The sequence below is a fragment of the Protobothrops mucrosquamatus genome, unplaced genomic scaffold (assembly GCF_001527695.2).
Source record: "Protobothrops mucrosquamatus isolate PMUCROS unplaced genomic scaffold, P.Mucros_1.0 scaffold374, whole genome shotgun sequence".
NCBI lineage: Eukaryota > Metazoa > Chordata > Lepidosauria > Squamata > Viperidae > Protobothrops > Protobothrops mucrosquamatus.
Genome location: NW_015386706.1, coordinates 316,355 through 342,947, shown reverse-complemented (window position 1 = coordinate 342,947; position 26,593 = coordinate 316,355). Strand labels below are relative to the sequence as shown.

General features: G+C 60.5%; 3 protein-coding genes across 6 annotated transcripts; 2 read left to right on the top strand and 1 right to left on the bottom strand.

The window, feature by feature from the left end:
* The first annotated feature begins 424 nt into the window (after window positions 1-424).
* On the top strand, window positions 425-9,498 carry GIT2 (GIT ArfGAP 2). Of its 4 annotated transcripts, none has more exons than XM_015815802.1 (19): window positions 425-494; window positions 886-1,019; window positions 1,676-1,788; window positions 2,103-2,208; window positions 2,351-2,437; window positions 2,531-2,661; window positions 2,903-2,997; window positions 3,157-3,202; window positions 4,111-4,162; window positions 4,426-4,498; window positions 4,727-4,824; window positions 5,214-5,325; window positions 5,599-5,732; window positions 6,003-6,152; window positions 7,561-7,794; window positions 8,226-8,308; window positions 8,501-8,671; window positions 8,774-8,837; window positions 9,256-9,498. In XM_015815802.1, exons 1-19 carry the CDS (start codon window positions 443-445, stop codon window positions 9,466-9,468), a joined length of 2,148 nt encoding a protein of 715 aa, XP_015671288.1. In that variant the 5' UTR covers window positions 425-442; the 3' UTR covers window positions 9,469-9,498. The 4 variants fall into 4 exon arrangements, with proteins under 4 accessions (XP_015671288.1, XP_015671285.1, XP_015671284.1 ...); XM_015815799.1 differs by lacking the exon at window positions 6,003-6,152 and adding an exon at window positions 3,961-3,966 and having other exon boundaries at window positions 443-494; XM_015815798.1 differs by lacking the exon at window positions 6,003-6,152 and having other exon boundaries at window positions 443-494.
* A 1,783-nt stretch (window positions 9,499-11,281) lies between these two features.
* Window positions 11,282-14,626, bottom strand: TCHP (trichoplein keratin filament binding). Its single transcript, XM_015815763.1, has 12 exons — window positions 14,436-14,626; window positions 14,102-14,312; window positions 13,949-14,005; window positions 13,788-13,856; window positions 13,531-13,704; window positions 13,165-13,277; window positions 12,696-12,762; window positions 12,357-12,529; window positions 12,013-12,094; window positions 11,726-11,911; window positions 11,502-11,645; window positions 11,282-11,314 (listed from the first exon to the last, which is right to left on the bottom strand). The coding sequence occupies exons 1-12, from the start codon at window positions 14,624-14,626 to the stop codon at window positions 11,282-11,284; spliced, it is 1,500 nt and encodes a 499-aa protein (XP_015671249.1).
* Window positions 14,627-15,929: 1,303 nt separating this feature from the next.
* On the top strand, window positions 15,930-19,919 carry GLTP (glycolipid transfer protein). The gene is made up of 5 exons (XM_015815797.1): window positions 15,930-16,032; window positions 18,650-18,711; window positions 19,041-19,174; window positions 19,308-19,458; window positions 19,682-19,919. Exons 1-5 carry the CDS (start codon window positions 15,930-15,932, stop codon window positions 19,862-19,864), a joined length of 633 nt encoding a protein of 210 aa, XP_015671283.1. The 3' UTR covers window positions 19,865-19,919.
* Window positions 19,920-26,593: the final 6,674 nt, after the last annotated feature.

Genomic DNA, 26,593 nt, shown 5'->3' with positions numbered 1-26,593 from the left:
CCGCCGCGGCTCCTCCCACTCGCGGTCATTTTGGAAAAGGGCAGCCCTCAGAAGCGGGTCCCGAAGAGACCTGGCAAGGGACGCTTTTTTGGGGAAAAGAGAACGTAGCGTTTTCCGGTTTTAGGGAGAGTTAAGGATTCGATTGCGGGCAATTTCTCCCTCTCCTCTTTCCGGTGGTCTTTTTCGCTTCCTTTCTGGCAAGCGGTGGTTTTGCCCGTTTTAGAGATGGCCGCGCCTGCTTCCCTTCGCCCGGCGTCGGCATGGCCCGCCCCTCCCCGAGCCTCGCGAGGGTTGCCCGCGCGACGTACGGAAGCGTCTTGGCGAATGGCGCCGCTTGCGCAGCGAGGAGCGCCGACGGCGTGCGCGTGCGCGGCGAGGGTGCTCCGTGACTGGCGGGGCGGAGGGCGACCTGCGAGCGGCGGCGACCCCGGCCCGGCCCGCCATGTCCAAGCGGCTGCGGAGCAGCGACGTCTGCGCGGATTGCAGCGCTGCGGGTAGGCCGCGGCGGGGGAGGGGGGGGGATCGCCCGGGAAGAGGAGCCCCGCCCGGGGTCACTGCCGGGGAATCGGGGCCCCTGAGCTTGTGCAGAGCGCCCCGAGGCCGCCACAGGGACGGGGCGACGGCGCCCTTCCTCCGGCGGACTGCCACTCCCGTGGTCCTCGGCCGGCCTGAGGGGGCGCCGGGCCGGATCTCTGGGGCGGGACTGTCCCCCTCGGGCCCTGCCCAGCCGGGGGGAGGAGGGCTTCCCTGGCCCCGCGGGAGGGTCCCCTGCGCCCGGCCCAGCCCCTCTCGGGCAGGGGGACCCCGGGGGGGGCGGTGCTGCTGCTGCCGCCGCCGCCGGCCGGCTTCCCATTTTCCTCCTCCTCCTCCTCCTCCTCCCGGCAGAGCCGAGCTGGGCCTCCGTCAACCGCGGCGTCCTGCTGTGCGATGAGTGCTGCAGCGTCCACCGCAGCCTCGGCCGCCACATCTCCCAGGTGCGGCACCTGAAGCACACCGCCTGGCCCGCCACGCTGCTGCAGGTACACGGGGGGGGGACACAGCCGGGCGCAGGGCCGGCCCAGGAAGAGACCCAGGAAGAGACCCAGGGAGGGAGGGAGGGGGCTGCTTAGAGGGTGGCGACCCTCCCAGCCCTCCTCCCTTGACAGCTGGAGTCCACCCGTCCCGGCTGGAGAATTCTGGGAGTTGAAGTCCCCCCCCCCCTTCCTGTCACCGAGGTTGAGAAACTCGTCTTGGAGGAGGATTTCCTGCTGCTGCTGCTGCTGCCCAGAAGGCAGAGCTGCCCGTGCCAGGCCTCGCAGCAGCGTTCCTCTCTCTCCTTTCTCGCTTGGTCTTGGGCATTCAGTGCAACTAGCAATAGTAGATTCCCTGGCTCTGCTTTTCTGGGCATGGCGTAAAACAACTGAGGATGATGGAGTAACATATTGTAATCAGTTTTATGTTGCAATATGAAACGAAAGGCCTTTAAGCAACAATCTCCGTGTGCTTAAGCTGGTGGGTGAATGTTTATGCGAAGGTTTCAAGGGCTGGCAAAAGGAAGCACGTTTTAGTACTTCTCTTTAAATGTCAAGCGATGCTCTTCCGACTGCCTCGCTTCAGAGAAAGCTCCTCGAAGCCACCGTGGAGGAGGAGAAGAGGCAGCTCCAGAGCTTCTTGTGCTTTGTCTTCTGTTTGGCAGATGGTGGAAACCTTGTATAACAATGGCGCCAATTCCATTTGGGAGCATTCGCTGCTGGACCCAGCCTCGGTCATGAGCGGACGGCGCAAAGCAAACCCTCAGGACAAAGTGCAGTAAGTGTACACACCCTGTGAAGCCCCTTTTGGGAATATGCAAATTCTCCATTTGTGATTGGTCTGAAGTTCAGTCTCGCCATCCCACCTGCACCAAATCAGGGGATGCCCTGGAAAGAAACACGCTGAGGATGAAGAGCTTGGCCGGGTTGGTCCTGTGGTCGCAGCTCTACCAGTTGATCTTTCGTGATTGTCTGTCTCTGGCTGCCCCGCGTGCTGCCCCCTCCCCTGCCACTCGGGTCCGTAGCAGGAGAGACCCCCTCGGCCTTCCTGGGCTCTTGTGTTGCAGCCTTTTCCTCTTTCGCATCCTGCAGCCCCAACAAGGCAGAATTCATTCGGGCAAAATATCAGATGTTGGCCTTTGTTCATCGCTTGCCGTGCCGGGATGACGACAGTGTGACTGCCAAGGACCTCAGCAAGGTAGATTCGCCCCTGGGCAGGTGGCGGGAGGGCCCGAGGCGTCCGGCTCTTCCAGGGGCCATCGTGCGTAGCTTCGGCTGATTAGTGAAGCGTTAGGCTTAGGGTTAGACGGTCCTGAGGCCTCTCCTGCCTTTGCTTCCAGCAACTCCACTCCAGTGTCAGGACTGGCAACTTGGAGACCTGTTTGAGGCTTCTCTCGTTGGGAGCACAGGCCAACTTCTTCCACCCGGTGAGAGAACGGCGGAGGGTCTTTCTGTAGCCCCAGACGGGTTTGGAGTGGAGGACGTGCAGTTGAGCCAGCCTCTCTTGGCCCCTTCTGTAGGAGAAAGGGAACTCCCCGCTTCACGTTGCTGCCAAGACTGGGCAGATTTTGCAAGCTGAGTTGTTGGCTGTGTATGGAGCTGATCCTGGCACCCCAGACTCCTGTGGGAAGACACCGGTGGATTATGCAAGGTGAGCCCTTTTTCGCCAGTGGAGGGGCTCTTTTGGTAGCTGCTGCCCTAAGGGCAGGTTTGGTGACTCTTCTGGCCTTTAGGGACGAAGGCCTCCCCCCAGAGTAGAGCCCCCTTGGGAAGAATAGCAGAAGAGGGTCCAATTAAGAACAGAGCTAGGCAGCACCCCACCCCCTTTGTTGTCCCCTAGGGGGCCCACGTCAGTGAATTCTGAGTGCCTCTCTGACCCCTTTTTCCACTAGGCAAGGAGGCCACCATGAGCTGGCCGAGCGCCTGGTGGAAATACAGTATGAGCTCACCGATCGGCTGGCCTTCTACCTCTGTGGCAGAAAACCAGGTAACTGGATGTTTTGGGTTGGCAGGATCATCCCGGTTCTCCTCTCTGCTTGATCTGGGCCACTCCACCCCTTTTCTCTGCCCCTCAGTCCAGGTGGGCAGCTTCAGAGAAGGCCTGCTGCTTCCCCTCCCTGATGCGCTTTTGAAATGTTCTTTTTAGATCACAAAGGCCGGCAGCATTTCATTATACCTCAGATGGCAGACAGGTAAGAACATGGCTTCGGACCTTGAGAATTTTTGGCAAAACTTATTTCCAAGAGCAACGCCCCAAATGTGGGGTCTTTCGGTTTCCTTATTGTGGCTCCAACGTGCATTTGTTCAGCTGCTGAAAACAAAGCTGAGCCTGGCGTCTCTTCGTATGTCGATCCCAACCCATTCTCCTTAGCCAGCAGGATCAAACTGGGAGGGCGATTTTAGCTCTCTAGGCTGGGCAGAACAAAATAAACACGGCTTAGAACAATCACATAGGAATAATCACACAATCTTTTTCGTGTTCATGCTGAACCCCGAATCCTGGGAATTAAGGGAACGGCAAGTGTGTTTTTTAGGTTGCCGCCTCCTGCTTGTGCAACGTGTTTTGTTTTGGTGATGTTGACTTGCAGCCTGAGCCGCCTACACAAGAGCCAGAGGAGACGAGACAGATAGAAAGATAAAATGGCTCATTCAAATTAATGATTTAGCGAGACAAAATCAAAAGCTGCTTTCAGTTGTGTGTTGTTGGAGTCTCCTGTGTGACCAGGGTTTGCGTCAGGACCTCCTCTGGGGGTTTGAAGTGGAGGTGACGCCCTGCAGAGGGGAGAGCAGGTTTCCCATCTTGTTGGGGGTGGATAGATAAGACTTAACTGGCTAGACCTCTCCGAAACAGACCATACGGGGGTTGGTTGTTTGGGGGAGGGGGAGAGGCCGTAGGCATGGAGCATTGTTCAATCTGTGGAGGTGATTTGAGAATAAAGCAGTTGAAAAGGAGGATGTGAAGTTCAAGAAGGAAAGAGCAAGCGTACCTGACATCTTCTCCGCATTCACACACACAAGCACGCTTTCTCAGTTGCTCTGCCTGGCTCTGGTCTTCCAGGGAAAAGGGGTTCATGTTCTGAAGGGCTGTTTGTTTTCGTAGCAGCTTAGATGTCTCGGCGCTGGCCAAAGCAGCCAAGAAGAAGCTTCAGTTGGTGAGTCTGCTCGTTTCTCCATTTTGGCCTGGAAGGAGGGCAGGAAAGCCCACTTTTGAAAGGAGGGGCTGCCTTCCCCAGCTCCCCTCCCTCCCTATCCCACCTTTTGCCCTGGGAAAAGAAGGCAGCCCTCCTGGCTCTCAGACATTTCCCAAAGGAGGGGGAGCTGCTTCCGGTTAAAGCCCCCAGCCAACGACCGCAAAGGCTAGGCCGGCCCTGTCTCAGGCCCAGCTTCACCCTTTGGTCCTTCCCTCCCTCTTTAGTTGACCAATCACCTGTTTGAAGAGCTGGCCATGGACGTCTACGACGAGGTGGACAGGCGGGAGACAGACGCAGGTGCTTCCCTCTGGCAGGGCTGCCCACAAGCTAGGGTAGCTGCCTGCGGGGCCCCACTCCACCTCTCAGCCCCCTCCCCCTCGATCCAAAATGAAGCCACGGTCCAGATTAGCAACGGAGGGAGGGGTTTTCTGTTGGTGAGGGGCAAGGCTGGGATTTAGGGAAGGGCAGATAACGCAGAAGGGAACTTTACACACCCCTGACCTTGCCCTCTTCTCGCACCAACAGTGTGGCTTGCGACCCAGAACCACAGCACACTGGTCACCGAGACAACTGTGGTCCCTTTCCTTCCTGTCAATCCGGAGTACTCCTCAACAAGGAACCAGGTGCGAATCTCCGGTGATTTCTCCGGCAGTTACAAGAAGCAGCAAGCGCCCCTTTCCACTTGTTTGCAGGGCCAAGTTTTCCCCCAGCTGAAAAATGGCAGCAGTCGTCCATTTGGGCCTTGCAAATCCATCCGTCGGGTGGGGGTGGGGGCCTCAGTGCCAGCCTTCCCATGCCAAGATGCTGCAGGCAGCCATTAGAAACGGGGTCAGGGTTCTGGAGTTAAAAAGGGAGAAGGGGGAGAATGAGTCGGCTGCCAGAAGGGGCTAGTTTGGAAAGCCCAGAATCTCTGCAGAAAACAGCCCCGCCCTGGGTGGGGAGGAGCAGTCTCCCCGCGTGCCCCAGCCTGCCCTGAAGGCCCCTGAAAGGCTGTCCTCCTTGGTGTCTCCAGGGAAGGCAGAAGCTGGCCCGCTTCAACGCCCACGAGTTTGCCACGCTGGTCATTGACATCCTGGGGGATGCCAAGCGAAGGCAGCAGGGGAACCCTGTTCCAAGTGCCACAGGTGAGCCCTCCAGCACCCTGGGAGCTGCAGCCCACAAGGGCCCCCCTCCCGTAATGGCCTGGAGGTCAGAGGAAAGGGCTGCGAGGGAGGGGGATTGCGGGAGGAGCATTGCAGGAGCAGTTCTGGGGAAAACGGAGCAGAGAGGGAGAAGGCCCAGAAGGGTCCCCTGGGAGAAAGCCCCTCTCTGCCACGGCCTCCCTGCTTTCCCAGGCGGTTGGGAGAGGCTCTCCAAGCAGGGGCCACCGCTGCAGGGGTTGCTCTCTTTGGCCTCAGAAAATGTGGAGCTGATCCTCAAGTCAGTCAACTGCCAGCACGGTCCAGAGGCCGACCAGCCTGACTACGACAGCGTAGCCTCCGACGAAGAAGGCGATCTGGAAAGCAGCTCAGGGAAGGCCTCTCGGCAGAAGGTGGGTGAAGACAGACGGTGGCAGCCTGTGGAGGGGGCTGGAGAGGCCTTTTCTTGTGGGCCTGGACGCCGCCCTCTCTGCCCAAAGTCCCTGGGAGGACTTGAGACCGAGCCTCCCCCCCTCCTCCCTTGCATTCTAGCAGGAGCCCTCCTGAGGTCTCTGGAGCGCCTCAGCTGAACCCCGTCTGACTTGGGGCACATCGCTCTAAGCGGGTGGGTGGGTGGGGGAGAAAGCGTGTGCAGGCGTAAAAGGGGGACGGGCTTTTTGCAGAGCCTGGACTCTGACTTGTCTGACGGCCCCATCACTGCCCAGGAATACCTGCAGGTGAAAAACGCCCTGGTGGCCTCGGAGGCGAAAATCCAGCAGCTTTTGAAGGTGAACGTCAACTTGAGCGATGAGCTGAGGACCATGCAGAAGAAGGTAGCCCTGCACTCCACACCCTGCCCGCCCTGCAGGGTTGCGCCTCTTCGGCCACCGGCCGGTCGAGCAGAATCACCAGGGTTCCTCCTGGTGCAGGGAAAAGGGTGGCCTGTGCGGAGCAGCGTTTCCCCCGGGGGCCTCCAGGCGGGCCGAGGCTGAGCTCCCACCACCCCTTGCGGGTGCAGCCCTGCGCTCTACGGGCGGGGATGATGGGGAATGAAAGACCACCCATCTAGAGGAGCCTCGGGTGATGTTTAGGGGGCTGGTGAGCGATTTAGCTTGGAGTTCAGATTCCCACGTGCCATTGGTATCCCGAGGGCAGGTGGGCCGTGGCCCTCCTCTCTGCTCTTCCCTCCTTCTCGGCCTCTTTTTACTTCCTCTCCTGCCTTGCCATCCTTCCTCCAGCTGACAGGCTGTGGCCCAGAACTGCCCAGCTTCAGCCCAGGGCAGCCAGCAGATCGCCAGGCAGAGCCGGCAGCAGCTGCAGGTTCCTGTGTTGAAGAAAAAGAGGAAGCATGGCAGTCCGCAGCCCCCCACCCCCACCCCACCCCAGTGGAGATGGGGAACTTCAGGAAGTGCTTTGGTGGCCCTTTGGGGGTCTTTCCTCAGGCTGCACGCCCTCCTCCCTGCCCCCAGCAGGCCACCCCCATCCTTCCTGCCAGAGGGGATACAGGCAGGGCGCCTGGGCCACGCTCCGGGGGCCGGTTTCTGTGTTTCAGATACGCAGGGAGGGGGTTGAGGTGGGGGGAGAACTGAGGATCCCATTCGAGTTGCAGTCCCACCTCCCAGCGAGAATCTGCCTCCCGAAGCAGCAGCCTTGGAGAAGGGGGTCCTGCTGCCTTTCCAGAGGGGGAGAAGACGCTACCGAGCCCACCCTGGGTCCTCCACAGGGTTGCTTCTTCTTCTCAGTGGGGAGGCAGCTTGCCAGGGCTGTGGGCAGTTTCTTTAAAGGCTCAATGAATGTTAAGTGTCCGTCATTTGTGGAGGAGCCTAGTGGGCAGAGCAGGGCCCTCTTGGCGGTTGGGCGCTGTAGCCACTCGCCCTTTTGTCGGGTCCTTCCGCTTGAAGGCCTTATAGGAAATGGGTTGTGTGCCGGCTTCCTTCTGCCTCTGGGCCTCCTGCTTTGGCCAGTAGCTTCTCTCCCCTTTCCTCCCCCACTGCGGCTTCGGCATTTCCACACTTCCCCTCCCGGCTTGCAGCTCGTCCCTCGCCGTTCCACACAAGCGTCCTTCACTCAAGAAGTGTTGCTCAAGCCACCGTCTCTTGGAGACGTTGTGGGAGCTGCTGAGCCCAGCCCGGCCCTTGAAACGTGGCTGCCGAGTTCCCCTCTCTTTGGTCTGGAGGCCTGAATGTGGCCCTCTTTAAAAACGAAGCCAAGCGTGTGGGACGATTCCACATTTCATTCCAGCTTCAGACCCTGCAGAGCGAAAACTCGAGCCTCCGACGGCAGGCCGCCCCCAACCCCTACCCGGCTCCGGCTGGCTCCGAGTACGCGGACAGGCCCTCCGTGCGCCGGCCCTCCGTGCGCAGCAGCCGGCCCATGTCGATGTACGAGACGGGGTCCGCCCAGAAGCCCTACCTGCCCCTGGCCGAAACCTCTTGCCCCGAGGAGTACACCACGCCCCGGCTCCAGCTCTTCCACGTGAGTAACGCAGCCGCCCTGTCGCCTTCCGGCTCGCCTCCTGCTTTCTCTGCAGTCAGCCCTGCCTGCGCTTTCCCCGATTGTTAGGAAATCGGGGGATCTCTGTAAACCTCTGTAGAAAAGGCTCCTCCTCGCTCTCTTCCCTGCTGCCCCAGCCCAGGCAGCTCCCACAGGCCCTTTGCAGTTCCCAGCAGCTCCGGACTCCCCCAGCCCACCAAACCTGGTGATTATCTGGTGGACGGGGGGGGGGGGGTTGTTTTTCCCAGCCTCCTTGAGAATGCTTGGCAAAAGGCAGGACCGGCTTCCCTCCTGGGAAGAGACCGGCGGCAGTGAGGGAGAGAGAGAGCGTGGCTGCCTCTGGCTGGGGGGGTGTGTGTGACTCCTCCATCAGTGGGTGGACTCCATCTTTCCCCTCTCGTTTTCCCTTCCAGATGTCCCGACTGGAGAAACAGAGCAGCTTGCCCGAGGGGGATTACGACAACACCGCCCCTGGCCTGGAGCTGGACGAGACAGGGTAAGGGCCAAGGCTTGAGTGTCCGGGACCCTCGGTGATTTCTGGGTTCCACCGAAGGACTCCCTCGAGGCCTTTACATGCTAGCTTGGGCCCGAGAGAGACGGGGTTACACTCTCTCTTCCTGGGGAGGAGATGGAGTAGCCAGGGGCCCGGGGGAGCCAGTCTGGGGCTGCAGCACGTGCCTTTTGGCAGGCTCATCAGGAAGGCAAGGCAGCGGAGCGGCCTTGGGCCAGAGGGCAAGGACCCCGAGGCCCACCCCAGCCCTGGCTTCCCCAGCACCGAGGATGTGATTCGGAAGACCGAGCAGATCACCAAGAACATCCAGGAGCTGCTGCGGGCGGCTCAGGAGAGCAAGCACGAGAGGTGAGCTGGGGCGGCTGGAGCCCGGCGATCTGCGGTTTGGGTCGGCTGGGAACAAGACCCCTTTTTCTGGGAAGATTCATCCGCCTTCTCTCCCCCCTGCAGCTACGTTCCCTGCTCGGAGAGGATTCATCTGGCGGTCACTGAGATGGCAGCCCTCTTTCCGAAAGTAAGTAACGCTTGTTTGGTAAGAAGGGGGGGGCGTGGGGTGGAGCACCTGGGCAAAGGCTGGCCCAGGAGACGAGGTGAGAAGATCGTAGGGAAGATGGTCAGCAAGAGCAGAAAGTTCTGAAAGTCGGCATCCCTGAAATTTGTGGACACCGTCAAGAGGACAGGTGAGCATAGTCAGGTGTAAGTCAAGCAACACCCATAAAGCCTCGCAGGCAGGGAGGCCCTTCCTGGCGGTCCAGCCTCTTTCCCGTGTCTGGTTGGGGAAGGCTGATGGCAGCTGAATCCGTGGCACCCCATCGCTGGCATGGCGGGACGCCACAGGACAACTTTGCCCTCGGCTGCATTCATAGGTTGTTACCCTTTTCATGGGAAACCAGATTGGCCAAAATGTTCAGCGTTCCCCCTTTTTTTCCCAGAAGCCGCCATCGGAGCTGGTGCGCACCCCTCTGCGTCTGCTGACCTCCAGCGCCTTCCGCCTGCATTCCGAGTGCGCGAAGGCCCTCCCGCCCGAGTCTTGCTCCACGGCCGACGTCCAGCTGGTCACCCAGCAGGTCATCCAGTGCGCCTACGACATTGCCAAGGCTGCCAAGCAGCTGGTCACCATCACAACCAAAGAGAACGCCAACTGAGCGGGCTCCGTCCAGCACAGCTTCTGCTGTTGTCTTGGAAACTGTGTTCAGGTTTTCAGGGGATGCTCTTTTTTACAGGAATATTTAAAGCGGTGCGTTACCATTTTTTTAAAGGAAGCTCAGTATTAATTTTTTTGCATGTTTTTTTTTCTAAGAAGACTTTTTCCCAGGATTGCTATAATCCACTGCCTTATTTGGTGCTCTGTATTTGCCGGCATGGAGCGTGTGCGCTGGAAGTCAACCATCTCGAGTCAACCATCACCGTCTTGCAGGACTTTTTTGCTGTTACAAGGAGGGAGGTTTGAATCCTGCACTCTTTAACACCTGTTGCGAACTCGGGTGCCCAGATCAGAATTCAGGTACCTGCCCTGGAATCCTGCTGTGCAGTCGCTTGGCATTATTTGAACCACTAAGGAGCACCCCGCGATCTCTCGAGATACAGGGAATAGTCAGAAGGAAACCCCACTTTCCTGCTTGGTCTGTCTGGGGAGCAGAAGATGCTTGTGGCTGCGATTGGAAGGAAGAAGGGGCAGCCTCCCTCCCTCTGTCGGGGCCAAGGGGCAGCCCCTCCACTCCGGAGGCCAGCATCCGAGAAAGAGCCAGGCAGGCCCCCGGCGGCTCCTCATGCTGGACTTTCTGGAAAGTGCTTTTGCAAAATAACTATGCCTTGGGAGGCTTCGTGCCTTCCCCAATACGGAAAGCTCTTGTTACCTGCTCTTTTTCTATTATTATTATGATTCCCTGCCCTACTGATACGGATGCATGAGGGTCTTTTCTAGCGTGCCTGCGGAAGGCCTGGCCAGAAAAGGGGGCCCCGTGCAGGAGAGGTGGCCAAGCAGGGCCAGTGAGCGCCCAGCCTCTCCACTGGCAATTTGGGGGGGGGGTGTCAGGGAGGGAGAGCTGTTCAGGCAACCCGTTGTGCCGGCTTCCCCTCTGCGTCTGCCACGCCATCCCCACTGGTTACAGCACAGCAGGCCTTTTTGTATGAAGTATGAAGAAAGCACACGGTCAAGGCACAATGGCCAGTCAATGCAAAAAAAAAAAAAACATTTGGGGGGAGAAGTTGGGGGTCGCTTCCCCAGTGGTCATTCTCCCCCCCCCCGAGTCAGTGAGAGTTGGAAGCTTCCAAGCAAATGCAGCGGCTTGGCCAAGGCTGCCCAGCAGCCCCCAAGAATGACGGGTGAAGCAGCCAGCAGCCTGGCCTCCCTGTCCACGGGCTGCTCTGCCACCTGGCCCTGAGGACTCGCCTGCAGCCAGAGAGCAGCTGTCGGCTGCCCAGGGGGGGCCTGGCTTGCTCGGGCCCTGCCAGAACGGGGGCACGGCTGCTTCGTGGCTGTAGAGACAAGCTCCCCACCTCCATGTTAAAACCACAACTAAGTGAAGACTCTGCGGAGTGTGTGTGTACGTGTGTGTGTGTGTGTATGTAAATCTTAACATGTATAAAAACAAGTGCCATAATATTTTGAATGCTGGTATTTCATTGTAGCTCTGTTTTTTAAAAGTTTTGTGCTATTTTGGGGGGGGGGCAGTGGAAAGGAAATCGGTAGAACAATCTTCAGATTGCCCATCGCTTGCTGTCAGCATTTCTGGTCAGCAGCAGGCCAGAGAAAACCAATTAAAAAAGAAAATAGCATTTTATTGACCCTCTAAGCCACCCACCCACCTTCATTGCCACTCTTCCGTCCTGGGGGAAGGCAGGAAGACCACTCCGGGGTGAGCCAGTCCACCCTCCTAGTCTCCTAGCATCCCTGCCAGCTCCAAGCAGCTGGCAAAGAGGTTTTCAGCCATCCAGACCCGAAAGGCAGAATCTTCTTTAGCTCCAGGCAGCTTTTGGGTAACTGTGGCACTAGAAAGGGGCGGGGCAGACGCAGGATCAGACCCTCCCTCTGGGAAAGAGCACCGAGGGGGTCTCCACTCCCGGAGGGCAGCCCTGAGCCCCAAGACTTGTCCTCAACAGAGCAGCGCCCCTCCAGGGCCCTCTGCCACACTTCAGCCGTCCTAGGTTGGGGTCCCCTCAGGGCAGCGGCTCCCACCTTGTTGCGATAGCCGGCCTCCGCCATGCGCCTGGCCTCCAGCTCCTCCAGCCGCGCGTGCTGCTCTTCTTGCAGCCGGGCCTCTGCGGCCGCCTCTTGCTGGCCCTGGAGCTCCTCCTGTTGCTGCCGCTGCCGCTCCGTCAGCTGAAGGGAGAGAAGGCCAGTGTGGGACGGGGCACCTCTCAGCCCAGCCGGCCCCACGTGACTCGGCAAGGAGGCCCCACCTGGGCCTGCTGCTCCTCCTTGCGGGCCGTTTTCCGCTCCGCCTCTGCCTCCTGTTCCCGTTGCGTCAGCTGCCAGGCCGCTTCCAGCTGCTGGATCAGCTGCTCCCGGACCCTCACGGACTCCTGCTGGGCCTGCCTGTTCCGCTCCATCTTCTGCTGGATCTGCTGCTCCCTCTCGGCCAGGACCTGTTGGGAGCCGAAGAGTGGGAGGGCTGAGCAGAGACCCGCCCCTCCTTGCTTTGGAAGAGCTGCCCCCCCCACCCCTCCCCCCAAAGTCTTGCTCTCACCTCTGCCATGAGCCTCTCCCGGGCCTTCCGCTCTCTCTCCCACTCCTCCTCTCGCTTCTCCCAGACTTGCCTGGCTTCCTCCCTGGGAGGGGCGAGGGAAAGAAAGGACGGGGAGATGCCCAGCAAGAGGCAGCACCCATCCCCACCAGAACCTTCTCTGCGGCCAAAGGAACTCCTGTGTTTGCTGAGGGGTTGGGCACCCAGCGTCTCTGCCCCCCCCCGTTTTGCCCATCCACAGATGCCTTGGGGAGATGAGGATCCTGGTTCCCCAATTGACCCTTCCACCTCAGCCCTCCCCGGCAGCCTTTGCTTCGACCTCCCCCCCTTCCCTGGTGCTCCCTCACCTAAAGATAGTCTCCAGCTCCGCCTCTCGTTCTCTTTCCAGCTGCAGCTGCTGTTCAATGACTTCCTTCATCCAGGCCACTGCAGCCACGGCTTCTTCCCGCCGGGTGGACTGCAGGCGCTGGTCCTCCTCCTCCTTCTCAGACAGGGACAGGAGGATCTGCCTGTCCTTCTCCTAGAATCACAGGGCCACAGGAAGCCACCGTGGCTTGTCATGCTGTGGCTTCCATGCAGGCAGAGAAGGGCCTTTGCAGCCACTGCATCCCTGATCTTTGGGGGGACCACTCCTGCAGGCAGAGCCCACCGGAGCAGCTGCCTCCTGCCCCGGTGGACAAGCTTACCAGCTCTTCCTGGACCTGCCGAGCCCGTCTCCGTAGCTGGGCCTGGACCTGATGCTTCAGAAAGCGCCTGGGGAAAGAAGCGGGCATGAAGTAAGCAGGCAGACGGCCCTGGGAGCAACCTGGGCCAGCAGACCCTGGGAAGGTTTGCACTTCCCAGCAGAGCCTCTGCAAAGAGCGCACCTGGCTGGGCCCAGCAACAGCTCCAATAATGGAAGATAATAATGGAATTATGGAAGACTAGACAGTGGGGGTGAGCGGCTCCCTCTGGCAATTAACCCCCCCCCCCTTGCGTTCTCACTGTAGCCTCCTAGACAAGCTCTCATGTGTCTCTCAAACTCTCATGTGTCTCTGCAGACAACTCCCACAGCTGGACAATGGATTACGCCCCCTCCTTGGCTGCCTCCTCCTCCTCCTCCTCCAAGAGCATCTGGAGAGAAGCTGCCTCTCCCCCCCCCCCTTCATCACCTACCCAAGCTCCACTTTCTTCCGCTGCTCATCGTTCAGCTTCCGCTCAGCTTCCACTGCTTGTAGCTTCCAATGTTGCTTCAGCAGGCTCTCCTCCTCCTCCTTCAGCTGGGTGGCCTGGCAAGGGGAGCAAGAGTGAGGGCTAGAGAACTCTCTCTCTCTCTCTCTCTGACCGCCTTTGCCTTTCCAGTCCCCAAAAGCCAGAACAGAGCAGGTGTGCAGTTATGGGCTGAAGGAGGGCAAGCAAGCCGAGGAATCCGAATAGAAAGGAGGTGATCTGTGGATCCAGAAATGGGACAGCCTGCCTCCCCTTGATGCTCTGGGATGGGATCGCTACAGTGGGCTCTCCGCGGATCCGCCCTTTGCGCACCTGCACGTCCCGCAGCTGGAGCTCCGCCATCTGCTGCCGCAGCATCTCAGCCTGCTTCCTCTCCGCCTGCTTCCTGCGCTCCTCCGCCTGCTTCAGCCGCTCCAGGGCCTCTCTGTGGGCCTTCTCGTACTGGTTCTCTGAGCGGAGTTTCTCTTCCTGATCTGCCGCTTCTCGCTCGTTTGGGAGGAAAGCAAAGCAGGCATTAACCTCTGCCTACCCTCCTCCTGGGCAGGTACGGAGGGAGCAGGTGGGCTTACCTGTTGCTTCTGTGCCAGCTGGTCCCCCCAGGCCTCCACCACGTGCTTCTTGTGCAGCTCCGAGCTCACCTGAGGTTCAGCAGAAACAGCGGCGTCCTAGTCCGCCCGGGAGACGCGCCAGGCTGCTTCTCCCCCCCCCTCCCGCCCAGAAGGCTCCCCACCTCTCGCAGCTTAGCGCTGTTCTTCCTCCAGCACTCGTAGAGACGCTCTTCCGCCACCTGCGAGCCAAGCCGAGCAAGGGATGCAATTGGAGCCGCGGCCCCGGCGCCCGACCGGCGCCCCCCCCGGCCCCCTCCCCAGACCCGGGGCCAGACCTGCTTCCGCCGCTCCTCCCTGGCCGAGCGCAGCTCCTGGCTCCGCTGCCGCTTCTCCTCCAGCTCGGCCTCTCCGCCGGGCCGCAGCCCCCGCAGCTCGGCCGCCAGACCCTCGCGCTCCCGGCACAGCAGCTCCCGCAGCCGCCGCCGCCGCCCCTCCAGGCCCGCCGCCGCCGCCGCCCTCAGGCGCTCCCGGCCGTGCGCCTCCATGCTGCGGGCGGACAGAGAGAGCGAGGGAGGGAGGGAGGGAGGGAGCGGGGGGTGGTCAGACGTGGCGCCCCCGCCCCCCTCGCCTGCCCCCCTCCCCGCCCCCCGCCGCGCCCCCCCCGCTCACCTCCGCTGGAAGCTGCGGCGCGAGCTCCACTCGGCCTGCTTGAGGCTGCGCAGCCCGGACTGCTGGAAGGAGCGGCTGTGCAGCTCCCACTGCCGGCGCAGGCGGGCCTCCTGCTCCCGCCGGCGCACCAGCTGCTGCTCCAGGACGCGGCTGCGGCTGCCCCAGAACGGCGGCACGGCGGACACGTCCATGGCGGCGGCGGCGGCGGCGGCGGCGGCGGCGATGCCCGGGGAGGCGCGGCGCAGTGACGTCACGCAGAGGCCCGGCCGCGCGTCCTGACATCACCCGCTACGCCGCCGCGGGATAGTTCCGGCGCCTCCGAAACCGCGCTCGCCGCCTTCGACGCGCGCCTGAAGGCACCCCGAACCCCGCCGCTGCCTCCGCGCGAATGGCCAACGGTCCGGGTTCTTCCGGCGCCGCCGGGCGTCTCTATGGCAGCGCTTCCTGTCTCGTTACAGGGGCCGCCGAGGGACAAGAGGTCCCGTTTCGCTCAAAGGGCGGAGCCGAGGCGGGACTGTTGGAATTCCCATAGAGCTAAGAAAATTGAGAGGCATCCTCCAGGTCTCCGCGCAGAGGGCTTCCGGGTGCGCTCTTCGGAACCTCCTCCGGCCCCGCGCTCGACGGATCTGCCGCCGCCGCGGCCGCGGAAGGGAGGAAGAGGCGCCTCCGTCCCCTTTGGGACTCTCTGCAGCGCCCTGTCTCGGGCAAAGCCAGGGAAGGCTCACAACAGCCTTGCAGGGTAGCGCAAGGCTTCGCCCCCACGCCGCTCCGAGGTCACCGCTCCGCCGGCTGCGCCTCCTTTTTGGGCAGCGAGCGCAACCCCGATCGGGCGCCGGGCGGAGGGGCAGGGGGGCCGCCAGCCCGCTTTCCGCCTGGCGATGCCCGGGAACCCCCACGAGGCCCTTCTCGCTCGCCCGGACTGGAGGGGGCAGGAGGCGCTCCTCCTTCCCGGCGCCGGCTGCCGAGCGGGGTCTTCAGAGCGGCGAGCCGGACTGCCGCACCCATCATCCCCAGCTGGGCTTGCGGAACCCGAGTCGGCCCGTCGCGCTTCCGAAAGGCTGGCTGGCTCCGGGCTGGCGACCCCGAAGCCTTGGCCGCGGCTCCAGATGTTCATCTGACCCGTCGAAGCGTGGGCAGCGCAAAAGCTTTCTGCACATGGTCAGAGGATGTGCCGCCCCGTCTTTGCTTACTGCTGCTTCGAAGCCGGGGTCACCCTGAGATCTCGGTGCCTCGCCCCGGGCTTTTCGCCCAGGGAGAGTCGAGCCCGCCTCGGCCGCCCGGATCCGAGGGTGCTGCCGCTCAGCTGTCCGGGGAGCGCCCGGGTTCCCCCCCCCCCGTTGCTGGCTTGGGGATAGACTGCCCCTGGGCCAGGCGGCTCTTGCGGGAGGAGGCTCCGCGGCGCCCCGCCCCCCTCGGGGGCGGCCATGCCGAGCTCCACCCCGACGGCCGGATTCCTTCTGCCGAGTCGCCGGGTCGGACTGCTGGGCTCCCGCCATGGCGCTGCTGCTGGAGTACGAGTTCCGGACGCTGCCGGCCGATAAGCAGATCGACACGGAGCCCTTCCTGGAGGCCGTGACGCACCTGCCGCCCTTCTTCGGTGAGTGGCGCGCCCCTCGACCCCGGAGGCGCCCCGGCCGGGCGGGCTTGCGGGCTCCCGAGCAAAGTTTCCCCTCGGCACAACAGCCCTGCAGGGGAGGGCAGCGTTGCTGGGAGAGCGCTGAGGGCGACCTGAAGGGCGGGGGAGGGACTTGGGGGTCCCGGGCGGCCGTGCGAAGGGGCGACTGAGGACGGACGGAGGCGTCGCTGAGCCTGATCAGCCTCCTGAGACCGGTTCGCCCACCCACCAGCCGGGGCACTCCTGCTCTCTGGAGGGCTGTGGTCTGTGGATGATGGGTTTTACGGTCCAGAGTTTATCTTCCACTGGAGCTGAGCCTATGCCAAGCTGGAGCCCCTTGGGGGAGGGGGGTGGGCAGTGCAAGGCCACTTTTAAAGGGGCCCTTTGAACCCCGCCACTTTCCCCAGCGGAGGCCCGGATCGATCACCTGTCGAGGCTTTGCAAAGTGGCAGATCTTTCCAGGTGCTCCAGCGGGCCAAAAGGGGGCAGAAGTTGCCAGACCGGCTTAAGGGATGCAAAGCTTTTGCAGAGAATGTGAAACGGAGACTTTAATTCTTAAATAAACTGAAGGGCAGAAATGTCAGGAATCAGGAATCCCTTTTTCCAGTCGAGTCTGGTTTTCTTTTACTCCTTTGGGGCAGAACGGTGCTGTCGCTACATATATAAAATTAAACCTGATCTTTCATTAAGGTCTGTGCTTTGGGGCATGTGCAGAGAGCCCCAGTCTGGTTGCCTTTAACGTGGTCTTCCCTGCACCAGAGGCTACCCTGCCCCGGGTTAAGTCTTTTCCCCATCTCTTGCAATTCTCCTCATCAGCCCCCCCCCTTGGGCATCTCACTCTCTGAACCCCAAGCCCGGGGGGGGGGGGCAGCCAAGAGGCTTGTGGAAATGGGATCTCTGGACTGTCAGCTAACAGACGTAACTGACACCTCTAGAAATTCAGCCAAGCCTCCTTCAGTCCTTCTCTGCTTTCCAAACAATAAAGGTCTGGAAAGGCCAAACGGAGCCCTTTTGTTTCGGGATGGGTTCCAAGGTGGAAAAGAGGGGGTGCTCACCTCAAAACACGAGCAGGGTGTCTTGGTGGGCTTATGGCATGGCTCAGCTGAGCCACTGCAAGGTTTACGTTAGTTCAGTGGGAGAAAAAACTGCCTTCCTTCGAAGAACTCGGGGCGGGGGGGCAATCTGAGGACCCTGTTTGCTCTGTGGAGGAAGCTAAGAGAGTCGGTGGGCTTTTCCCCTCCCCTGCAATGACCACTGTAGAAAAATGGACACTCCATGGATAGGAGCAGCCTACCGGGGAATACTGGTCACTAGACAATGCTGCCTCATTCGGGGCCTTCTTAGATTGGCCCCTGAACTCCTTCATTAAGGGCCCCTTTAAGGCTTTGGGGGAGGCTCCGGTGGCCCCACGCGACCGCAAGAGCGTTCCATCCCCGGGGTTCCTGTGGATCCAGACCCCCCCCTCTGCATAACCGGTGAGTGGCTTACGAGCAACGTCACCCTCAGCCTTGGCTCTGCCTAGCAAGCTTCCCCTGAATCCCCCCCCCCGCAGAGCTGCCCCAGTGCAGCTGGATGGCAGGTTGCTCCCTTCCCCTTATACTTGAAACCTGGGGGCCCACCAAGGGGCTTTGCCACCCCTGCCAACGGCTGAGCGATCCTGAAAGCAGGCCGCCTTTTCTGCTGGGGACATGCTGCTAAGCCTGGTCTGCCTGCTGCTTCCCCCGGGCCAGACTCGCTGGCTGCTTATCTCCCTCCCCTCCCCACAGTGGGAAAAGCTCCCAGGGCCTGCTGGGTGTGCCAGCCTCTCCCTTCTCCCTTGTGCAATCCTCAGCGGGCGGATTGCATCACCAGACGCCTTCGCCAGCAGCCTGGCAGACTCTGCGCAGGTCCTGAGACCCTCTCTGCCCTGGGCCGGCCCTGCGCCTCCAGGACCAGCCCCCACACTGGAGGGGGCCCCTTGGTCTGGGAAGGAGCCGGGGGGGCCTTTGGCTGCAGGCGGTGCCGAGTGGCTGCCAAGAGGCTCTCAGCCATTCCAGAAAGCCAGTGGGGGAACGAGAAGAACAGGAACGGCTGGGGTACTGCTCTGGGATCTGGAGGAAGAGGCAGACTTGCCCCGAGGGCCGTGTGGCGAAATAGGCGTCCCCAGAGCCCAGACACCGAGCCACAGCTTTGTTCCCCGTACCCCAAAACCAACTCTGAGCAAGCGGACAAAGCCTGCTTTGAAAATCTGGCTTCGTGCTGGCAAGCTGGTTCACTTGGCCTTCAGGGAAGCCCCGCTGTCCACCCCCCCACCCCCCACCCCCCCACTGCTTCCATCTACTTCCATGAAGTGCTGCAAATGCCAGATCTAAGCAACCTCACCCGTAGGAGCTGTTTCTTCGCTTAAGCAGAGGGTTACATAGCGCCTGCATTGCAACATAGTGACTCTGGGGGGCTAATAATCCACAAAAGCCAGAATATGCTGTAATGCAAACTTTAACTTCCATCAACGATACAACGTTTATGTGTCCAATAAACCACCTTAAAAGAAAAAAAACTAACCAAGCTCACACCCCACCTTCAACACACATTCTGGAGACCTTTGCTCTCTCCTCCGCAGACTGCCTGGGCACCCCGCTTGTCTACGCCCCAGTGAAGGCGGATCTCTCCGGGAACATTAAGGTAGGGAAGGCCCCAATCCTGGGGCTCTGAGGAAACAGGGAGGTGGGTTTGAGCCGGGATCAGCCCCAAGCTGGCATCGTGCCGCCAGGGGTTGTTTGCATGTGGTTGTTTATGTCTATTGTGGCTTGCAAATCAGGCCACTGTGAGTCCAGCTCCTGGGAAGGGAGCTCTGTGCGAATCCCGAGGCACTAAGCGGGAGCATCAGCTCCATAGGAAGCAGGATTCAGGGGGCTGCTAATCAGAACAGGCCCCCGTGGCCCCCTCTCCCGCCAGCTGGACCCAAACCACCCCTGGGTCGAACTCATGATTCTCTTTTGGTTCAATTTCAGAAAATACGGGCGGTTTACGAAACAAACCCAGCCAAGTTCAAAACCCTTCAGAACATCTTAGAAGCAGAGAAGGAAATGTACGGGCCGGCGTGGCCAAAGGTGGGGGCCACCTTGGCCCTCATGTGGCTGAAGAGGTGAGGGGGTGACCGCAAAGCCCCTTCTGCTTCTGAGGGGCGGCTGGAGGACCTCACAGGGGCCCAGCTCAAGGCGGGGGGGGGGGACGGACTGGCAGCCTCTCAGAAACTTTTCTCCTCCCCCTCCCCCTAGGGGTCTCAAGTTCATCCAGGTCTTGCTGCAGAGCCTTTGCGATGGCGAGCAGGACAAGGACAACCCCAACCTGATCCGCGTGAACGCCACCAAAGCCTACGAGCTGGCCCTGAGGAAGTACCACGGCTGGATTCTGCAGAAGCTTTTCCTGGTGAGCCCCCAGGGGGCCGAGGGGGGCTCCAGCAGAGACCCCAGCCTGCCTGGGGAGGCTGGGGGGTACCTGGGGGAGGGTGGCAACACCCCTGGACCTCCCCTTCTTCAAAGGCTTTGGGGGTCTTCAGGACTGAACGATTCTAGCTCTGGCCCTGGGGGGGGGGAGGGGGCAAAGGCAGAAAAGCCAAAGCTGCCGCCGACTGACTCGCTTCCCTCCCCAGGGCTCCGTCTACGCTCTGCCCTACAAGTCAGACCTGCTGAAGGCCCTGGAGAAAGGCCAGGACGTCAAGCAGGAAGAGACCCTTGAAAAGATCCACCAGTTCTTGTCCAAAGCAACACCCATCCTCGACACCATCTATGAGATGTACACAAAAATGAACGCAGAGCTGAACTACAAGGCTTGACCAGGCCCTCCCCTCCTTTGCCAGCCTGGGCCAGCCCCTTTGCCTCCCCTCCCTCCCCTCTGAAGCCCAGCAGGTGCCTTCCAGCCTCTCCGGGTCACTCTGCAGGTGGCAGAGGCGTGTCTTTTGCCGCCTTCCTCTAGTGGCCTTTCTGCTTCTGGGGACATAAAGGGGGGGGGCAGCCCGGCCCTGCTCACTGGGGCTGCCTGCCAGGGAGAGCCTTGTCTTCCTCTGAGCTTTGGATCGCGCACAAGAGACACCCTTTGTGCCCTAGGACTGGCTAGTGCACAGCCGTGCCACCAGCCGTGCCAGGAGGGTGCGTAACGCAGGAAAGCCTCGCCCCTCGGGGCTGCTTCACCCCTCGGGAGGCGGCTTTCTGGCCGTGGGGCCACCGTGGGCTTCCCTTGCCTTCTTCTGGGTGGCTTTTAACTTCTCATCTGACATCCTGGCTGATTCAGCCAACCCAGAGCGGCTGGACTTCGGTGACTTTTCCGAGCGACTCTTGGGGTGAACATCCACGAGGCCTCTTTGCACAACGGATTTCTTCAGGGAACTGACTCTGGCTTAAAACCTGCTGTTATTTTCCAGGGCATAAAAACTATGCCAAGCCTTAATGGTGTTACTACTGCTTGATGCCTTCTCTGGGTGGTTTTAGGAAACCTAACCGTTGAATTAAAATTTAATGAGAGAGGTGTGCAATTTCTTTTGGTTTGCCCAAAGAAGACTCGTGGGAGGGGCAGCTAAACCACACTGGCTGGGGATTATGGGGGTTGAGGGTAAAGCCTTTTCGGCTAGTGGCCAACCCAGATGTTGGCACCTTTACGATACCTACTTGGGTCATATGTGGATAAATATTGCTTTAATTAATGCACCCAAACTAATTTGAAAAGACCTTTTAGGTAGCCCATGTGTTTATTTGCAACTCCACATTCGTGAATCTGGAGAAGCGGGCAACCCACCTTCTCAGCTGGTCCTGTTGCACCCAGTAGATGGCAGGCATCTTGGGAAGGGTGGGCATTGCCCATCACGCTCACTTAACAGGGCAACTGGACTGCTAGCTGGCATTTGCTGCATCAGACCAGCAGTGGGCAGCCTTTCCTCACAGATGGACTGGCAGACAATTGGGGAGGGGAGAAACTCCTACTGCCACCAGTTCTTGTCCAAAGGGAGGGAGGGGTCGGCAGAGGCAGCCCTCCAAGTTTTGCAGAAGGAGAAAAAGTTGATAAGGATCCCTTTGGGGCTGAGTGGGCCGTGGGGAGTTGAGTCCTTGGACTCAAGTCATGGGTCGGGTTCCTCTCTCCCCCCCCCACCGTGTAGGGTGCCCAATCCTCTGAGCCCCAGCGGAGTGTTGTCTCAAGGGCCCCTGGGCTGCAGCCTCCCCCCTTTGCTTTTCAATCCCCCCCCCCATCAGCTCCTTGCACTCCTGCTGTCCCCGGGTCAGGGGTGCAGCCCAGGCCTGTTTGGGCTGGCCAGAAAAATTCCTCCGTCCGGCATAACTCTAAGCCCTTGGCTGCTCCGTGCCAAAGCCATCAGCCCAGCCGGAGGGAGGGAGGGAGGGAGGGGCTAGCTGGCAGGCCCCGAGACTCAGAATGGGGTTCTAGTCTGGTGGGGAAGGTGGCCCTTCACCCAAGGAGCCCAGAGGGAAAAGGCGGAGGGATTGCAGTTCCCCTCCGCCCTCTCCGCCTTTGGGGCATGCAGTCCTGTCCTGCCCAGCAATCCAGAGTGGCCAGGAAGATGCCCCCTCCCCTTGTGGTAGGCAGTTCCGTAGTCTCTTTGAAATGCTCCCAGGCTCTCCTGTCCTTGGATGATCCGGCTGGATTCTACACCTGCCAGAATCCTATTTGTTCCAATTTCTTCTCTATTTGTTCCTATTTGAGAATGATTTTTAAAGACCCCTCTCTCTTTACCCCCCCTTCAGTCTTAGAACTTTTACTCCTTGGGAGTTCTCCACCATCTCTTGCCAGTTTTCTGCCCAGCTGCCTGCAGCTTTTCTGCAGAAAAGGGGGAAGAAACTCACTTTGTTGTGCCCCTCTAGTTAACTGGAGAGAGAATAAAAAAGCTACTAAAAGGTGTTTTTTAGTCCCACCTGGGCTCCACCCTTGCCAAAAAAAATGTTGCCAGGCTACAGGCAGTTAAGGAGCTGGGTGTGTGCACAACACTTTTCAAAACGTTTAAAGAAAAAAGTTTACTTCCACTCCTTGTTCGTTTTCCCACCTGCAGGGGATCCTTTCTGAGGCAGCCAGCAAGAGTTGGGTTTGGTCTGGGGGAGGGATTTCCTTTGGTACAGCCCCCTGCACCCCGCAGAGGGGAGACCCCCATCTGTCTCTGGGCTTGTCTTGAGGTCAGAGGTTTCAGAGGGGGAGCAGGGGAGCCATCCGGGAAAGTGGGAGGGGGGGTTGCTCTTGAGAACACCTGGGGCGTTCTGGCGAACGTCTCCCCCCCCAGGACAGACGGGGGGGGGTTGTCAGGCGAGTGACGTCTCTGCAAGGATGGTCTGGCCAACTCGGGGGCGTCCGAACTCCTTCGCTCCGCGGGGAAGGCAGGGGAAGGAAGCGGGGTGGGGGTCGTGTCTCTTGCGCTCTGCAGTTGGGCTCCCTCTGCGCGGAGCCGGAGATCCACGCGCGGGGGAGCTGAAAGCAGAGCAGCCCGTGCGGCGCCGGGGGATTTTCGGCGGAGGAGACTGGAGACCGGGCGCTAAGGTGAGCAGGGCGCCTCCGCCTGGGAGGAAGGGGCTGGGCTGGGGTCGGGAGGGGGAGGGGCGTGGCTGGGTCTCCCCCCCCCCCGGCTCCCTCTGGACACGTCCAGGGAAGGCGGCTCCAGGAAGGGCCGTGTGGCTGCTCCTCCTGATTCTCAGGCCCTGACCCCTCCCTCCAGCTCTCCGGGACTCAAGCGCCCATCATCCCCAGCCAGGGCAGCCAAAGGAGCCCAAAGAGCCCCAGGCGCTTTCCCTCCAGAGCCTGCGGGGGTCTTCCCGGGGCCTCTAGCCCGTCGAGGTCGGAAGAAGAGAGATTAAACGTTCAGCGAGGCGCAGTTTTGGGCCCTTGTGAGGCCATCTTTCCGGCCAGCCTCGGAGGCCGCTGCCGGACTTTGGGGAGGTGGGATTCGCTCGCTTGCGGTGCCTTCCCCGGCGAGACCGAAGAGCTGCCGCGCCGCCACTCAAACGGGCAACGTGGACTAAGAGAGCCTCACCCGTGCGCCCCCCCCCCACACACCACAGGCCCGGAGCTGAAGGGGCCAGCAGTGGGCTCGGTGAGACACCCCCCCCACTCGGAATCTGGCCCTGCCGGCTTGGAAATAGGCTTACTTCCTGACTAGAGACTGTCGGCAATTCAGAGCGTAAGTCAGATTCCTGTCCAGCTTCAGCTCCGAGGCAGGGGAGCCCCCAGCTCTCTGTCCCACTCGGGGATCCTTGGCCTGCCCTTCAGGGTTGTTGTCAAGAATCCCTTCCACTCCGCGCGGGGCAGAGGAATTACAGAAGGGAGCTGGCCCGGCCGGGCAAAAAGCACTTTTCTCCTGCCCTACAAAGGATGGGCAGGACCAGAATTCACTCCCCGTGTTTTCCGCACTGTTTACTGGGTGGAGTTGAGTCTTGCAGCTCCACAGATTCAGTTATGGCTCCGGTTTTTGGTGGGACAGAATGATCTAATTTTGCCCGTATTCCCATTAACAGCCCCACCTTTGAAGGTGGAAAGGCCAGTGAGTCATGCAGGGGTGCAACAGCAGCTCTCTTCCTTTTAAAGTATGTGCCGTTCTTGCCTCAGCCATCTTCTCCCCCCCCCCTCGAAACTGAAGGTGACCAGGCTTTGGGCTCTGCTGGCTGATCTCCAGCCTTTGGCCTGAGGGGGGAGGGGTCCTCCCTCGCTCCCCAGGACCCAAAGGGAGCCTGTTTGGGCATGTTGATTAATCCTTTGAGCTGTGAAATTTCCAAACACTTAAGCTGCAGGATAGCCAGGAGGCTGGCGTGCAAAAGCCTCGGCCCCCAGCCCCCCAAGACCGACAAAACACATCTTGGAGAGGAGTCCTGTGCTCTGTGGACTCTCTGGCAGGGCGGGGACCCCAGCGCTGCCAGCGACACAACCACATCAGAGGAGACGAACTGCGCCTTCCGGCCAAGCTCAGAGACATGCAGCCTTGCTCTGTCCCGGCTTGCGTGTCCCCAGCTGCCTCTGGGGCTGCAGGATGAGCTGGGCTGGACCGCGCCTCCCTCTGCCCGGGGAGAGAGGGGTTCCAGCCTGGAGCCCCCTCCCCACCCCGGGCTTCCTGGGCAGCAAGACCCCCAATAAGACAATGCTTCCTGTTTTGGAAGGGGGTGGCACCCCTCCCCCCTGCGCGAGGAGGAGGCCTCCCTCCCAATGGGGCTGGCAAGGAAGCTCCTTGCGGTGATGCTACAAATGGAGGCTTTGGAAAGCTGTGGTGGGGCAGCGGAGTTGGTTCTCAAAATAGGGCTGGGGGAGGGGAGGGCCTCTCTTGCACACAGCCGCTTTTGGGGGGAGCTGTAAAGGTTCGGGACGAGTTCAGGGGGGCCTCGGATTGCTTCAAAGCTCTCAAAAGGGACAGGGGAAAAGTCCTTGTAAAAGAGCTGCGGGGCGAAGATGGGCTGGCCAGAGAGCCGAGGGGGGCGGTCTGCTTGCCGGAGGGGGCCACCCTCCCCCTTGTTTGTCCAACTACTGATCTGGATCCTTTGATCCCGGAGGAGGAGAGCGCCCCCTCCCACCCAGCAAATTCCTGCTCTGGATAGCTCAGATTAGGGAACCGCTTTGCCTGAACTCTGCTCAGCTCCTGACTGCCTGGGCAGCGAGGAGCTGGTCAACTTAACCGGGGGGCTCTGCGTCCCACCAGGATGTGCCCGTGACTTCCCACAACGTTTTGTTCCCTGCAAAGATTTTCACTATTCAGGCTGCCTTGTGGGTCTTGTGTTCTGGCCTGGACACCCCAGAAGCGACTTTAGTGAACCTTCTATCCTATCCGTGGTCTCCGAGGGTTTTCTGATCACCCTAGAGAGGCAGCTGAAAGGACTTGCAGCTCCTCTGCCCCCACCCAGCTGAACCCGCCTGCCTGGCTTGGCTTCCTCTTCTCCAAGCCTCTCTCTCCCCCCCCCCCCGCATCCTTCCCTGTTGCTCTGGAACTCCCAGTTCCTAATTTATTCCTGAAAACTCTTAGGTCCCTGCGGCTCTTCCGAGCGCCAAGTCTCCCTACAATCTGGGCTCTGCCAGTTAGGAAGAAGTCAAAGAGGCCGGAAGCCCATTGCTATAAATCTCAATAGAGGATCGCTTTGTGCCCAACTTCACTGGGTGCCACGCCCAGGCCCTGGGCGCAGGGCACGGCCGGCCCCTCCCTGCTCAAGGACACTGCGCCTGGCCCCAATCCAGGGTGTTCAGTGGTCCATGGGAAAGAGGGGAAGGGCGTCTCTCTCTTGAGGGTGAAGGCCAGGCAGGGGATCTCTCTCTGGGATCTCTCTCTGGGCCAAGATGCAGGGAGTGCAGCTCCAACCATGCACTGCGGTTCAGCCCCAAGAATTAAGGGGAGCCTCAGCTTCGTAGGCCGGCCCTTTTGCACGGGTCCATCCCTCCAACACTGGCTCTTCTGGAGAACCAGGGTTTCTCTCCTTTCCCTGGTTCAGCCTGGGAAAAGTCTCAAGATTCGGACTGACAGCTCCAGGGATGGACGGAGAGATGCCGCTTTGATTTAGGCCTTCAAAGCAGGTGGGGCTCCTCTTGGCCTCTGAGCAGGGAGGGATCCGGGCTAAACAATTCTGCCTCGGATTGCCTCGGCACGGCTTCCTCCACCGGGTGCCCTCCAGGTGGGGTTGCTGGGATTCACAGCTCTCCTCAGCCATCCCCCCAAAAGAAGGGCCCCGGGGGGGTGTGAGGATGGGCACCGCCATAAAGAGGTTCTCTGGAAAGGGGTTGAGGCTTGTGGTCTCCTCCTGGGATCGGCTTCTTCCCCTACCAGACTGCAGGGGAGCCCAGGAGGCCGGCTGCTGGCGGCCCCTCCAGGAGTGCCGCATCTTTCCTCCTTCCACACAACCCCCTCCCGCCCGTCTGGATTTCGGGTGGGGTCTGGGTGTGACGTTTCCAGGAGCTGTGAAAGCACTCCTTGTTCCTTGCTGGGCCGAGTCTGAAGTGAGCTGCGGGCCGGTGGCCAGTCGCACCGTCTCTCAAAGGCCTCTCTGAGTAGCAAGCAGGCTGTGCCCCATGGGAGGGAGGGGCCATGCGGGTCAGGCACAGCAGCCCCCAGCCAGAACAGCCACATCTGGGAAGAGTGTGTGGAGCTGCATCTCCACCCCAGAGGACCAGCCACAGAGCCTTGATCCGGCTTTGCGGAGCCAGAAAGCAGAGGTGGGTGGTCTTGGGGCCCTAACTAGGGGTGGGGGGGGCAGTGGGGCTGAGCAGGAGCTCTGAGTCCTCAGCCTCTGTTGAAAAAGAAAAGCCGCAAGTCTCCAGTCCCCTTTGCTCTGGGGCAGCTCAGGCTTGGAAAGGTTTCCTCCGAAGTAGCTGATCCGTTGCTAAAAGAGAATTTAAAAGAGAATTTGACTAAGCAGACAAGGCAGCGCTCTTTCCTGGTGACTTGAGGAGTGACGGTCTCTCCCACAGCCTGAAGCTCCTGTAGGTGGTTTGGGATCCTTTCCTAATAGAGGGAACATTTTGAAAACTTCACACTTTCCATCGCTGCTAACTAAGGGGGGGAGGGGATGATGGGGGGGGGGTTTCTCTGTGGATTTCCACCGTGGCC